The sequence below is a fragment of the Helianthus annuus genome, chromosome 3 (assembly GCF_002127325.2).
Source record: "Helianthus annuus cultivar XRQ/B chromosome 3, HanXRQr2.0-SUNRISE, whole genome shotgun sequence".
Taxonomy (NCBI): domain Eukaryota; kingdom Viridiplantae; phylum Streptophyta; class Magnoliopsida; order Asterales; family Asteraceae; genus Helianthus; species Helianthus annuus.
The window spans coordinates 163,486,224-163,502,188 of NC_035435.2; the positions used below are offsets into that span (position 1 = coordinate 163,486,224).

General features: G+C 35.5%; 1 protein-coding gene and 1 long non-coding RNA gene across 4 annotated transcripts; both read left to right on the forward strand.

The window, feature by feature from the left end:
- Nucleotides 1–2,066: 2,066 nt before the first annotated feature.
- Nucleotides 2,067–4,289, forward strand: LOC110930491. Its single transcript, XM_022173803.2, has 2 exons — nucleotides 2,067–2,174; nucleotides 3,050–4,289. The coding sequence occupies exon 2, from the start codon at nucleotides 3,290–3,292 to the stop codon at nucleotides 4,169–4,171; it is 882 nt and encodes a 293-aa protein (XP_022029495.1). The 5' UTR covers nucleotides 2,067–2,174; nucleotides 3,050–3,289; the 3' UTR covers nucleotides 4,172–4,289.
- A 4,303-nt stretch (nucleotides 4,290–8,592) lies between these two features.
- On the forward strand, nucleotides 8,593–12,354 carry LOC110930490. Of its 3 annotated transcripts, XR_002587863.2 has the most exons (8): nucleotides 8,593–9,134; nucleotides 9,696–9,810; nucleotides 10,144–10,239; nucleotides 11,025–11,094; nucleotides 11,264–11,314; nucleotides 11,401–11,457; nucleotides 11,531–11,648; nucleotides 12,315–12,354. It is a non-coding gene; the product is annotated as an uncharacterized LOC110930490 (long non-coding RNA). The 3 variants fall into 3 exon arrangements; XR_002587862.2 differs by lacking the exon at nucleotides 11,025–11,094; XR_002587864.2 differs by lacking the exons at nucleotides 11,025–11,094; nucleotides 11,264–11,314.
- Nucleotides 12,355–15,965: the final 3,611 nt, after the last annotated feature.

The following is a 15,965-nucleotide window of genomic DNA, read 5'->3' on the forward strand; positions in this document are numbered from 1 at the left end:
ATTTACATGTTCATTAGATAACAACCTAAAGTTTCAAACTGAAGGTTAAAGAACACTTTATTTGTAAGCCAATAATATCCATGTATGGGTTAATGCAAACATCATAATGTGATGAAAAGCTAACGTAATTATTTTCATCAAGAATCAAGTGGATTAATGTACCTACCTCAAGATGAGTGGGAGCAACTAAAATAAACTTGTCTATATAGATGACATTTTTTGACAAGCATATGTTACATAAGTCAAAGCATTGTTAACACAAACTTTGATATAATAAAATCAGAGATATCTCTTACGTGATTGATATCATAACATACTGAGATAGACCCAATGGGATATTAGTTTCGTTCCATAAGTTTAACATTAAATGGGTCCTTACATATGTAACAATCAATATTGCTCTCCTTTAGAGGATAATAGGATAAATGAGATTATTTATTTACGCTTCATTAATTAGAAGCCTTATGTAAGTTTAAGTCTATACTCGTTTAGATATTACTCATATTGCAACACACTAGATATGTCTAGATTAATGTGTAGCATCTAATGGAGTATTACAATATCTTTAAAAGAAACGAGAGACTACAATTTAAAGAAGAAGTGAGAATTAAAACCGGTTTATTACTCTAACTTTGAGATATTCAAAGATTATAAAATGCAGTTTCGGGTATATCTTTATGTCAGCAGACAAAACCTATTTCATGGAGGAGTCATAATGCACTGATATTAACAACCTAAGTTATAATGACATAACATGGTCACTAAATGTTGTTGGAAATTTAATCAGTAGACTCATAAGTTTATTAACTCCGTATAATGTTTTGAAGAATTAGTGTGATAAAGTCAGCTACCATAACTCCTTGAACAGTAACAGTTCAAGAGGTGCTGCATTAAGTTTCGATACGCAATTAATTATTCGTTTATGAACGAATTGAGGAAACTAAGTTTTGTATCGAATACATTCATGATATGCTTAAGGATCCTATAACTGAAGGGCTATTACCCATAAGTCTTATTAAGAGAGCTCATAGACGGGTATTAATTAATAGTCGTGCGCAATTGCATATCGTACTATGAATGACTAAGTATTAGTTAATTTTCCTCAAGTTTGATTTTGTATGTCTGTTAGAATATGTTCAACCGGTATAATGGCATATAGACAAATAAAAGTTACAAATCAAACAAAGGGCTTACGCGTATTTTGATCATGATGATTAGGTTTTAAATTAAGGCTATAGTATGATTAATGGGGGTCCTGAGTCGCATAATGATTCAACGGCTGTATTTTTCTGCTATAGTACTTGTTTAAGGCTAAAATGAGTGTTAACTCCTGATCAGGCTTATCTAATACTCATAGTAAATGATTACTCGGCTAAGTGGGAGAATGTAAGATTAAATATATTACGTATTAATATTTAATCTATAGCCATCTTAATCATTTACATTATAGAGATCAAAATATATTAGAACCTATTATTTAATTAGTTGGTAATTGTTGATGGACCATATTACCCTTAGTAACTAATTAGGTTTCCTCCTGGGTGCTTATATAAGGAGAGTTATGTGGAGGTTTAGGGGTTACTCAGTTACACAATTCACACACCCCATTAGCCATAACATCATCACGAAACCTCCTCTCCTAACCGATACCCTTTTCGGTTTCTAAGTCCCCATCATCAGTCAGCACCCTAAGGAGGAACCAGATCAAGATGACAAGCATGTCGAACTCCATTACTGGATTCTCCTCTCCACTATCTGCTGTGACAGGTATGATTTATATTGTTTTCCTTCATGCACAAACAGAACTGAACCAACACGTTACTTTTGGAAAAAATTGTTTTTGGCGTTATGTTTAAAACGCCGAATTGCTCTGACACATGTTATGTTGGTAGCTTGGACCACTAAGACCCACCAATCAAAGCTCTGACACACCCACATGCTTTTTTTTTTTATTAAAAATAATATGGGGGTTATTGGAATAATGCCCCACTACACCACTTTATGCTATAATGCTGAATGGGATGACACTGCCCCATGATGGAGACATTGTATTTCTTCACAACTACACATGGTCTACAAGTCCCATCTGCAATTTTACATCTTTTTAATTTGACTTGCATAAAAATGTTAAAAGCACATCCTTTTCATGATCGTACTCGTACACACACTCACAGGTTTGTCTCCCCCAACTTTCTTAGCATTAAAGAAATTTTGTTTTTGCAATTTCTTGGTGCAAAAGGTTCAATCTTTTTCACACATTGATCTTTTAGTTGATCTTTTCTGGTTTTTAGGTCAGAATTTGCAGCATTTAGAGGGTTAAGATTTAATACTTGTTGTTATCTTTTGTGATTGTGGGTGTGAGATTATTGTTAAGTAAATGTATGGATGAAAAGCAAGAAGTTCCATTGTTATATTTGAACAGAGGGTGTCATGGGTCAGGTTCTTATGGCTGGTCTGTTAATCAGAGTAGTGGTCTCCCACACCCACCTGGTTTTGAGCCTCAATCAAACTTAGAGTGGGTAATCCTAACCCGAAGCTATTAAATGGGTCATTTTACCCTTTTAAAAACTACAATGAGTTGTTTTGGGTTAAAAAAAATAAATAAGGGGTTGAAATGGGTCACTTAAAAAGTTAAAACTTTTATTCACGGGTCAAGTTGGGTTGATTAAGGGCATGTTTGGCTAAGCTTTTTGAAACAACTTATTGATTTATTGGCTTTTTAGAAAAATCAGTATGGGAGTATGGAGTGAATTATTGACTTATGTCACATATATAAAAAAAATAAAACCTATAATATAATAAAGTGTTGGAGGATAGATGGTTGTGGTGTGTTTCTTTTGCTTGAACTTGTTATAATCTCTTTAATGCTGTTGAGTGTTTCATGCTTGTAATTATTTAAAGAATTAACTGATGAAACTAGTGTGTAGCAAGTTTAGCTCATTATTTGACACTAAATCGTTGACACTAAATCGTTGATTTTACACTTTGTTGTCTACAAAACTACATTAACTTAGCTTGCAATAACTAAATTTGAGTATTATTTTGAAAGGTATGTCAAACAACTCGGAATTTGGACAACATAGTATAGTAGGGGAACATAAGGAACATCGCAATACCTATAGTTCGGGTAAACATCGTTCTTATGTTTGGGACTATTTTGACCTATTACCGATTGCACCCAATGGGGACAAAAAAGCAAAATGCAGTGCTTGCGGGCAGGTGTATGTTACGGATGCAAGATCAGGGACATCTAATTTAAGACGACATATCCCTAAGTGTTTTGATATTGATGAGCCTGGTCCGGCGAAAAAAGAAGTTATCTGCTCATAACCATAGTAGTATGAGGTTCACACCATCACTCCATTTGGAATACATCCGACTACCACCACTACCCAGTTTCCCTAAGAAGAAAAGCGGGAGACCCAGAAAGTCTCCCTCACCCGCGGTTGGATCACCTAATGATCCAACTGCGTGTATCCCACAAAAGAAAAGGGGGCATCCTCAAGCGGATGTTTACCAACACCCGGACTTATCAAAACTCAAGCCTCCATCGAGATCAGGCGGGTTCAGAATAGGTGAAGAGCTTGTCAACTTGCTAAAGAGTGCATCATCGGTATTGATATCCGGTATCAAAGAGGCTGCAAATGCTAATGAAATGATTGATTTATCGTCGAAAGCGTTTATATATTTTGATTCTATTGGGATTGATTACATGCCAGTGTACAAAGCCGTGTGTTCTGTTATCCATCGACATTGCGACAAAGAGGCTTTAGCTAGACAGAAACCGCATCATGCGTTTGACACAAAGGCGTTGCACGAACAAGCGGCATTCGAGTTCTCCGAGGCGAAAGAAAGATATGTTAGAGTTAATAGGGAGCTTGAAGACGCGCAGTGTGATTTTGATGCAATTACAGCTCACGTTAAGCGGCTATATGAAGAAATACAAAAGGGAAAGGAGAAACAGGCGAAACTCGAGGCCAAAGTTGCCGCTGCGAAAGCTGATAAAGTTACTTGTGATGAGGCGTATTCGAAGGCGAAAGCAAAGATGGAAGATTTAGCCCCGAAAATGAGTGAGGCCCGGAAAGAGATTGAACAGTTTGAAAGGCGATGGAAGGAGACCGTGGAGGGATTGAATCGTGCGATGGAGGAAACGTCGAGCCTTATAATATAGTCTTTAACAGTTGGTTAGACATTTTTATACTTAACTGTTTTTTTGTCTATAGTTTGTTTGGGAATTAGTATGTCTCCTTAATGTTAGTTAATCTTACTAGACTTGGTATTGGAGTTTATTTATATATCGTACATGGCGTAAAAACCTTATAAGAATTCAAGTTGAACTTTTACAAACCCTGAACTTGTCATGTTATGTATTTAAACTTCGGTTCAACCGAGAACAAACTTGAACAATTTGATGTAAAGTTAAAGCATTTGCAGCCACAATCCAGTGACCCATATCGTAAGCGGAATGGATTAGGTGGCTTCGGGGCAACCGGGGCCTCGAAAGCCGACTCCGTGACAATATAGTTATGTAGGTTCAGACAGTTATCTTATCATGGGGTTTACATGTTTCTGATTTTATTTTATTTTTGTCTCATATACATTGGAGCCTCTTGTATAGTATCTCTGTGAGATGTTACATTATCTTACACATACCATGAAGTCTGGCTACTGTTTTTGTCATTTTTTTTTTGTCTTCATTTATGTTTGGTGCAGACTGCAAATATTGGATATGTTATGCAATACTTCTTCATTTGTGTTTGGTCTGTAACACCTTTGTCTTCTTCTTCTTCTTCAATTCTGTCTTCTTTTCATTTCTGAAATGGCAGCAATAACATGAATGGCGTAATCGGGTCGGGTTTGACCCGCAACACACAATTTGAAGGTCAGGCTTCATTTTCCAACTGGGGGCTTAGGCCAGATTCAAGTATGATTTTCGATAATAATGGAAATTCATTTTCTAGTTCTCTCAGCTTTGGGCCATTTATTGATAAGTAGTGGGATTTCTCGCGTGATGCGGCGAGAATTTGGTTTTAGTTGTTATTTCTAGAGGTGCACAAAAAACCATACTCGGAACCGTACCTGGTAAAAAAACCCGGAACCGGTTTTTTTAATACCCGGGTATTCAATAACCAAAACCGGAACCGACCCTACCCTACCCGTAGGGTATAGATAGGGTATGCATTTTGATCTTAATACCTGGAACCGGAACCAATCATACCCGATTAATACCCGAAACTGAACAAGAACTTGAACCTGAATTGGAACCGATTATACCCGGCTATACCCGATACATGATTCTAATATTTTTCTTTTAAATTTATGTTAGTGCATTTATTTTAATTTTCCATACAATGCATATTTAACAATAATAATAATAAACAAAAATACAAGAAAGTAGGGTAATAAAAACGCAATAGAGTATTAAAAAGTCCGAAAATATAGAACTAAAAAACTAGGAAATAATAGGGTATAAAAACTCGAAAAAAGGGTATTTTAATACCCAGTTTCTTAAGAATCGGAACTGAACCCTACCTAGAATCGGCACATAGGGTATGGTTTTTTTGGTCAAATAACCGCAACCGGAACTGAACCGGTTATAGCAATAACTGGTTCCAACCCTTAAAACGAGAAACCGGAACCGATTATGAATAAGAAGCTTAAGTATATGAATAAGGGGTATATTATGTTATGAATAATAACATAATATACCCCTTATTCATATACTTAAGCTTCTTATTCATATGCTTCATAACTTAATATACCCCTTATTCATATACTTAAGCTTCTTATTCATATGCTTCATAACATAATATACCCCTTATTCATATACTTAAGCTTCTACGTACCCTCTCGCTACCTACCTTGTTTAACGCCCTATCCCGTAGGTCGAGTGGCTCCGCTCGTTCCCTATCAAAAAAGTTATTACATTCTTCTCCTTATTCGTTTTCAATTACTTCATTCCCTTCGCTTCCTGGTACAGCTTTCCTGCCCTGTTGATGCTGTTAATCCAATAGCTAAGATATCCCCTAAAAAGAAAGAAAAGAATGCTAAAGTCAAGACTAGTGAGATTAGCTTGGTGTACTTCTATCTGAAGATTGATAGAAAATTTCCTTTTTTTGGAAGACAGGACAAATGCCACAGAAAGAGAAGGAATGGAATCGGATCTCAGTTAATGCCCTCAGTCTGCTTTGCTCCATCTAAGGCTAGGGCTAGGCACTTAATCTCCCCAACATTTCTTCTTCATGTGCACATTTGAAAACAACCTGTTGGCTTCAGAGTTTTCCTTCCTAGCTGCCCGGATCTGATGCACGTCGAAAAGAGGCCCTTTATACTATACGCAAAAGAGCTCTTCGGATTCACTTGCTATTGGTTGGGCTACACTTTCTTGCCTTAGGTCAATCAGGTCTTTCTCTTCCCTTACTAATGCTAATGTGGGATCAGTTACTTCCGAACAGTCTATTGACTCCCGAACAGCTAATTTGTCCATGAATTCCCTTCTGCTTCACCTTGTGGCCTATCCCAGACAGCTATGGAAGCTGCTAGCTACCTTCTTCCCATTCTTTAGTAGCCCGAGATGAGTTCTACACCCTAAGGAGTTTGAAAATAGATAACTGCTACAATCTCTCTGAGGAGAGGCGGCTCTTTATAGAGCTAAAAGCAGTGAGTTGCGAGGGCCGTGACCCTCCCGATCACGAAAGCGCAACACTGGTACCAGACCGCTATCCCTATCCCCGCTTTCCCCAACCTTATTCATATACTTAAGCTTCTTATTCATATGCTTCATAACTTAATATACCCCTTATTCATATACTTAAGCTTCTTATTCATATGCTTCATAACATAATATACCCCTTATTCATATACTTAAGCTTCTTATTCATATGCTTCATAACTTAATATACCCCTTATTCATATACTTAAGCTTCTTATTCATATGCTTCATAACATAATATACCCCTTATTCATATACTTAAGCTTCTTATTCATATGCTTCATAACATAATATACCCCTTATTCATATACCCAATATTTATAATCCCTATATCATATCTCAAGCAAACCAACTATCGTCTGTTGCTACAGATTGGGGGAGCTGTTGTTTATAATCTTTTATCTCAATGTGGGGTATGGCTTAAAAAAATCCTATTGGTTATCGTAGATAATCGCGCCTGTAACCAGCTGATGTTTCATGAATGATTTGAGACCTCTCATAGTTGGTTTGCTTGAGATATGATATAGGGATTATAAATATTGGGTATATGAATAAGGGGTATATTATGTTATGAAGCATATGAATAAGAAGCTTAAGTATATGAATAAGGGGTATATTATGTTATGAAGCATATGAATAAGAAGCTTAAGTATATGAATAAGGGGTATATTAAGTTATGAAGCATATGAATAAGAAGCTTAAGTATATGAATAAGGGGTATATTATGTTATGAAGCATATGAATAAGAAGCTTAAGTATATGAATAAGGGGTATATTAAGTTATGAAGCATATGAATAAGAAGCTTAAGTATATGAATAAGGGGTATATTATGTTATTATATACTGGCAATTGTTATGGCAGTTGGAATAAAATAAACCACATAAATAAAGTCGTGATATGCACCCAAGGATGAGACGTGTTTTAAATTGATCGAAAATTAAAAAAAACAAATAAAATTTTAATATAAAATGGTAAACACAAATAATCCTAAATATTGATCAATGTTATTTAGAGAAAATTATCTATTTAGAGTTAATTGCCAAAATCGTCCCTGAAGTTTGGGCACGTTTGCCATTTTCGTCCAAAATGACTTTTTGTACCATTTTGCCCCCCACGTTTGGCATTTTTTGCCATTTTCATCCAAATGACTAACTTAGTTAAAAAAACACCGTTTAATGAGTGAGGGGTATGTTTGAAATTTTACATTTATAAGTAGGGGTATTTTGGTCATTTGGCTTTATGATTTTATATATTATCTAAAAATGTATATCTGATTATTTGTTTCCATTTATATATTATACTCAAACCAAAAAAAATCTGATCATCATGCTTTGTATAAATGTTAATCATCGCAGACAGTACTTCTCCACCCAACTACCACAGCCATCAACCACCACCCCGCCACGACCTCCATCATCGTCATAATCCACCACCCCCATCGCCTCCACCTCCACCAACCACCTGGCATCACTGGATTCCTCTCTACCACTGCCCAAAGTCGTTGACGAAGCCGATGATGACAAATATGGCGCGTGCATTCACCTCTCTAAACTCCGACGACCCTGCGGGGGTCATCATACTGTCCGGGTTGGGTCAGTTGTTTTATTCGGATGTAGATCTGACTTCTGGTAAAGATATGTTCAAGAGAGACGTGAAGGAGGTAGAAACTGACCCAATTGTTATGGATATATGAAGAACATGTATAGCTACTAACACTGTCTATGGTATACTTATCAAATAAACTATAACTAAATTTCGGTTGTTACAACTTAAAAGAATGCATTAAGTTCATAACAAAAAAGCAGTTATAATTATCAAGTAAAGTCAACATAGATATCTATATAATATATATAAGCATTTCCCATGTCTATTAATGTAATTTCCGAGCAACTTTTTAAGACGTGATCCCAACAGTCACGCTTTGTTACCCTAATTTTTCATCTCTGCTCCCAAATTTGCCCTCATTCAATGAGGTTTCACTCAATTCTTACGTATCTTGGAGTGATTCAGTTGATGATTCACTGAATATTTATGTTTCAATCGATTGCAATTGATTAGCCCTTGAGTAACTGAAGATTAATGATTCAATTGATGAGAGCATTGAATCGGCGTTGCTTCCCCTCCCTGTTTGGTGAAATCCTTCAATTCAATGCCAATGGAAGTGAATCGTAACCCTAACCCTCTGATTGACCATCGTGATATATCCTTTCGCCAATGGAAGTCAGATGAAAACTTTTCTGGCTGTCTACAGGTACAACGAACATTACGCTGAACTTTGGATGGACGTCAACCACGAGAAAGAGTGTGGGCAGTGACCAAAGGTATTCGATTAGGGTTTCCCAAGGAGGAAGAAAGTGGCATGTTCTTGTTCGGTTCTTGTCCGTGACGCCATTGCTCGAATCCAAGAGGCGTTCTGACCAGGTAAGATTACTGAATATTCCTTGGATCTTGATTCACTAAACATCTTAGGTTAATCTTAATCCTGGTTATACTTGTGTTCATAATGGAATAGCATTGCTTCAGAATGTCATATTTATATTGTTTCTTGAATTCACATGCCAGTTTATGAGTGGATATTTCTATTTAAATGGTGTACTGGTAAGAAAGATGAACGTCTTATAATCAAATATCCAAATCCGAATCTGTTTTTTGCTAGCCAGGATAGTTTATACAGTCGCGTTTTGATTGTTAAAAGAGATGGTAAACTATCTATATGCACAACTTTTTAATCCGAATTTGTCTTTAATCTGAATTTGGTAAACGATTTTTTGCTACCCAGGTTAGTTTATACTATTGTGTGAAATATTCTTTAATGGATCTTGATATGATTGACAATAGTTAACTGGAAATGCTATCCAGATCCATGTTCATGTTGATGACTGAATGGCTGAGGGCTGATGATTTTTTTTAAGATGTTATTGATGTTTTTTCTTTCAAAAGACTACATTATTTAGTTTAACATTGTTGATTGGTTATTTCTAGCTGCGTCCGACATGGCCCAGAATTTGACAACCGGGAACAAAGCTACAGATGAAAGTCATTTTCGGCCAAAGGTTTATGCCAGACTCGAAGTTGATTTCAATTAGAGGAGAGCAAGGTAATTTCAATAAGTTAATATGAGGATTTAAATTAAACATCTAATCAATTTGGTCAAATCGGGTCTAATCTTTATCTGTTTGTTTTATTTCACGAATAGCTAAATTAACCTTAAAATTGTCGTTGAAAATTACCCATGTAGCCATTAAAAATTACCCCATGACGTGGGTGCTTTTATACACACACAATTTATGTATGATTTTTTAATCATTTAAGGTTTAAAATATATTTTCCGTTCCATATTGTCGACTCTGCGGTAACGCGCGGGTTCTCCATTAGTATGTCTTTAAAATTTCACCTTTGTATTCAACATCACTGCAATTACTGAATTCAGGTCAAGGAGGTTAAAGGAGAGGTGACCCCTAAGCATACTAAACTGTTACACTTTGAGGAATAAGGCAGACAAAAGGGCATAGGCCTATGGGACAGGGTTAGTCCCTCTTACTTAACCCAAATATTCTACATATGAAAAACCTATATACACCCTACATTATTTTCACTATCAGAAAGATGAATTTAAGGAGGGTAGAGTGTGGTATTTCATATTTGAAGTATCCCTACGATTTGCTTCTGTCCTTGTTTTTTTCTTGCTTCAATATCAGATTTTTATTAGTTTTTAATTAATTACAGGATGGTAGTTAAATAGAGATTAACAAAGGGGTCAAAAGATTTTCATAAATAGATGTATGAGTTTGGTTCTGTTGTGAATCTTTCTCTGTTGGTTCAACTTTCGGTTATCTTCTATTTATTTTTCCTTTGCTGGTATCTCATTCCCGTTTTGTCAAGAACCAAAATGGCTATTTTTAAAACGACCCGTTCTGACCCAGTTGCCCACCCGACTTGCCCACTTTGTCAAGTATAACTAAGATGTCTGTGTGTTCAATATAATGTGCAATATAATATTTTAGAACTTAGAGCAATTTCAAGTCAAAGATCACATTGTTAATTGTTGTGACTTATTCTCTTTTTGAATTTTTGGTTATAAGCTACTAACAACTAGGGATGAGCACGGTACCCGTTCGGTACTGAAAGTACCGGTGCGGAAAAACGGGAAAAGTAGGTACGGTGTTTTACCCGTAAATACCGGTAGCGTACCGAAAAACAGAGAAAGTGAGTACCGGTACCGGTACCGGTACCGAATATACCCGGTACGGTTCGGTACCGGTATGGTACCAAAATGGACTTGAAAATGATGGAAACTTTTCTTAACCGAAGGATATAAGGTCAGTCAGCATACACGACTGGTTTGAATTGCTGGGTCATTTCTTGTTGCGGATTACTCATGGTAAATCGGTACCCTCCTCCCCCGGCCCTCATTTCATTATTTTACAAAAAAAAAATGCTATGTACATAAAGAGCTGGATACAGTATTAGAGAATGATTGTTGGTGATCTACAAAATATGGTGGTACTAAAAAGTTGTAAAACACTTTATTGGTTATCTGCAAAATATAGGTAAGGGGTAGGAAGATGGAAAGCTTAAGTGATAGTTCTGCTATAATGATTGTACGTGACACGTTTAAATCTGTACACTTGAAGATATATTCACACATTTCTGTTTTTAAGCTCATGTTTCCTAGGCTTACTTGCAGTGCCCTGATTTGAGAGGAGATCGTGTTTCGAGGGTTTCTATCCCCTTCATTGACCAGGTACATGCCTTTATAGTGCTCGATATTGGTGATTTCTAACATTTGCATTGGCTCATTTCAATTGATCATACAGATGGCAGAATCAGGGGCACATGTTGTTATGGTAGTTAGAAATACCAAGGCAGCCCATAAACTGATCTAAAATGGCAGGATGAATGGTCTGGAAAAGAAGCTTTCCTCTCAATATTGAGGTATATACTTTATTTTCACTTTATTTGCTATGAAAGTTGTATTAATTGGTGTGGAAATGTTGTACCTTTCGTGTGCAAAGGAGAATGTTGGTTAAAACAAATGCGAGGCGTTTAGGTCCTAAAAGTGTGGTGTGAGACAGAAGTGTTGATTTGTGCAGAATCAAATAAGCTTTATTTACAAACAGAAGTGGGGTCTTTCTCGTTGGCTATAGCAGTGTATAAGCTAGATTAGCTTATTTTTAAATAAAGTTTTTGAAGACTTTAGTTTTATCTTTCAGGAAAAAAAAACGTTTTGTTGACTTTTGCCATGTTCGGATAATACCAAATCAATGACCACTTTATGGTAGATGTTATAATGTGTGTTTTGACTCTTAATATGAATATTGTCTATACTTTCAAAATGTTTTGGTGGCTCAAGCGAATCGTGTCTTTTCATAAAAAAGGTTTTGCTCTACAACCAGTCTTTTTATTCTCTCTAATAAGTCTACAAATTGTCCTGCATTAGTGAATTAGAAAAACTTGTATACTTTCAAAGAATTTAGAACAATATGCTATCCCACCTTTATGAGAGAAGGTACTAATATGAAAATATCTTTAAAGTAAGCTTTCCCACTAATGTTTTAAGGCTTTCATATCAATGAGCTTAAAACAATTTATTTCTTGTAGTGAACCATAGAATTGCCCCTCATGATAGGGCTAAGCAGAATGGACAAACTGACAGAAGATCAAACTGATCTGAGACCGCTAAAGCTGTGGATATTGAAACCGGACCTGTAATGAGTTATGGTAGTCAGTTGGTTTCGATTTTGGGTTTCGGTACGCCTCACAGGTAAAGGACCGACATCGAGAAAGGAGCTATAACAAGGGTAAAGGCTACGTTGATCTACAAGGTTTGCATTACAACTTTCAATATCGTAAGGATCATGCATATCAACTTCTGAGGATTCTTGCAGTCTTTTAGTTACAAGTGCATGAGAATTGATATACATATATTGATATAATAAAAGCTAATGCTATATTTGTATAACAATCACATGCATACCTGATCTTAACATTCAGTTTAAAATAAAATGTGTTTATAGATTAGAACTGATAGTGCCTTACAATTGTCATTGATAGTGTATATTTCTAAACTACTTTAATCTATTTATAGTTAAAATAAGACGTGTTTAAAATGTGTAATATTTCTAATCTATTTTAATCTATTTACAGTTAATGCATTTCATCAACCGATCCATGAACTGTTAGCGTCTTACAATTGTCGACTCCGCGGCAACGTGCGGGTTTCCCACTAGTATTAAAATAAATGATAAAAGTAATAGCTAAGAGAACAAAGTCATGAAACAAGTGAGATTAACATTCAACACTCAACAAAAACGGGCTAAATGTTACAAAGTTTATGTTATCCGAATAACTTAAATGAATGTGTGCAGGTTTTCTGAAATTTAAGGTAACATTTCAATTGTGAAAGTGGTTCCAATTAGAAAAACCAAAATACCCCTACTTATAATGTAAAATTTCAAACATATCCCTCATTAAACGGTGTTTTTTTAACTAAGTTAGTCATTTGGATGAAAATGACAAAAAAATGTCAAACGTGGGGGGCAAAATGGTACAAAAAGGTCATTTTGGACGAAAATGACAAACGTGCCCAAAACTCAGGGACGATTTTGGCAATTAACTCATCTATCTATATTAATTCATATTCATAACATTCTATCTATCTATAGTAATTCATATTATATATTATATTATACATATTATACATATTAATACAAAGTTACCATGAACAGTGTTTGTAGGATTTTAGTATTAATTCTTTCTAAGTTTTAATTTTAATTGATTTATTATCATCCCTTTAATTGATTTAACATATATTCTTTTTCAAACATAAACAAACAATTTATTATTCTTTTGATAGTAATTGATAATTCTTAGATATTTGTTTTTTTAATCTTTTAATAGTAATATTGTATTTAGCATTCAATATGATTTTTTAGTGATAACGTACGTTCGTTAACCTTTCAAATAAAAAAATTTAAATCTGTATCTATGTTTATTTATTTCTTAGCATGCCAAGTTATTTTCCGGCTCATTATGAAGATACGTTACCACGGGTATTGGATTGGTATCGGTTCATTACAGTACCGGTACGATTCATGCACTAGGTATAGAAATCAATATGTGTTCTATATCGACCAAAAACGAAAACCGAACACGGGTACCCACACCGATGTTGTTCGAACGTTATCGATCAGTCTAGATTGTCACGGTACTAATACCGATATTCATTTATCGTCACAAATAGAGTTGTATTAATTAAAGATTTTTGAAACCAAAAACCATAAAAATGAATATAGGTATCAGTAACTGATGTTGTTTTGTACGGTACGTTAGCAATACGATGTCAGTTTATTGAAAGAAAAACAACAAAAATAAATATCGGTACCGAATTGATGTTCTTTTGGTTTCAATTCGGTTCACTATAGTAGCGACACGATATTTGTTATTAAACAAGAAAACATAAAAATAATACATACCAATACGGTTGTTCTGTTCGGTACAGTACGGTAGCGATACAATTTTAGTTTATCAAAAGTAAAAGCAATAAAATAAACACAAGTACCGATACAAATGTTGTTTAGTCGGTTTTGGTTCGGTTTGTTACAATAGCGGCACAATAGCCATTTTCATTAAAGTTTATATGGCAATGTTGAAAAAAACTAAACATAAGACGCAAACCAACCAAACTGATATCAACTAAACAACATCGGTAGCAGTATCGATATTCATTTTTATTGTTCTTGATCGATGTAAGGTTTTCTGTTTTGATTACTATAGCGTATGTCAATAACGTAACAAACCGAACAAATACCGACCAAATGCCTGCCGCGAAGCGCGGGAAAAAATCACTAGTTCGTAACATTAGAATGAATAGTAACTTTTTTGTCTTTTATGATTTTTTTTGTTTTTTTTTTCATATTCATATATATTTATTAAGAGTAAATTGCCATTTTAGTCCCTGAGTTTTGTCCAAATTTGCCATTTTAGTCCAAATAGTTTTTTCGCCTCTGGGTCCCTGACTTTTCCATTTTGTTGCCATTTTGATCATTTTGTCTAACTCCATCCAAAAACCCAGTTTTTAACAGGGGTATTTTTGGGATTTCCTTAAAAAATGTTTTTACTTGCATTTTTTATCCATTCTTTTTATCCCATATATAAAGACACTTTACCCCAATTAAAACCCTAACTTTCATCATCTTCTACCTCACGATTCATCAAACAATAATCAGAACCCCCTGTTCAAATCAGAACCCTAATTTTAGAGGGTTGCTCAACAATTCATCATGGTATACTGCATATGTGGTTGAAACCAAGATCCGTACCTCGAGGACCTCACAAAATCCAGGTCGCCATTTTCATTGTTGCAATCGGGGCCAAGAAAAATGTCACACCCCTATTTTCCACGTGTCACCGGTGGGCCCGGTGGGGAGTATCGTGACGTCATTGATATCATCATAGTCAAACAACACAACATATAAAATGCACAGCGGAAGCAAAAGATATAGATGTATTTCAACTGAACAAAATGTAATGTTTAAGTATTACAACACAGTCGAAACAGATCCACAGGCGGATCAAATAAAAAGGAAAACTGTTCAACAGACTTTGACATCTAAAGCTTGCGAGACTTGAGTAATGATGCCTGGAGTAGCCAGCCTATTTCGTCTAGCACCTGCACTTAGCCTTTTTGGAAAATACGTCAGTTTGCACTGGTAAATACAACTTAACTGACTCATTTTTGAAAAGAGTTTGAAAATTGATTTAAATGCACTTCGGCAAAATATTTTTATAACTTGGGACAATTATTCAAAATAATCTTGTATACAGTTTTACTCATTTGTCGTCCATTAGGGCCGGTTTGTAGGGCCGGACTTAAGTTAACTGACACGCCACAGGTATAATGCCCACAAGGTCGATTCCTTATAGTGGGATACCAGTTTTTACATAATGCAGCTGTCAGGTGTACGCCTACACCCCGTGCTTAGGTCGTGGCCATTTCATGAATGATGCCAAGGATATCCGGGACATGGTCATTTAACCCCCAAGGGCCATACACCAAATAATACATATCAAACAGGTTATGTAAATACATCAATCACAATACGATTTAAATGACTACATACACCCGACCAAGCGGTACTTTTATAGTACTGTATCCCAAGCCCGTATAGGGAAAATAAGTTAAGGGTATTTACCTGAGCTGAATATAAATTCAATCCCAGCCGTATATCAAATCAGAAAGTACAGATAGCT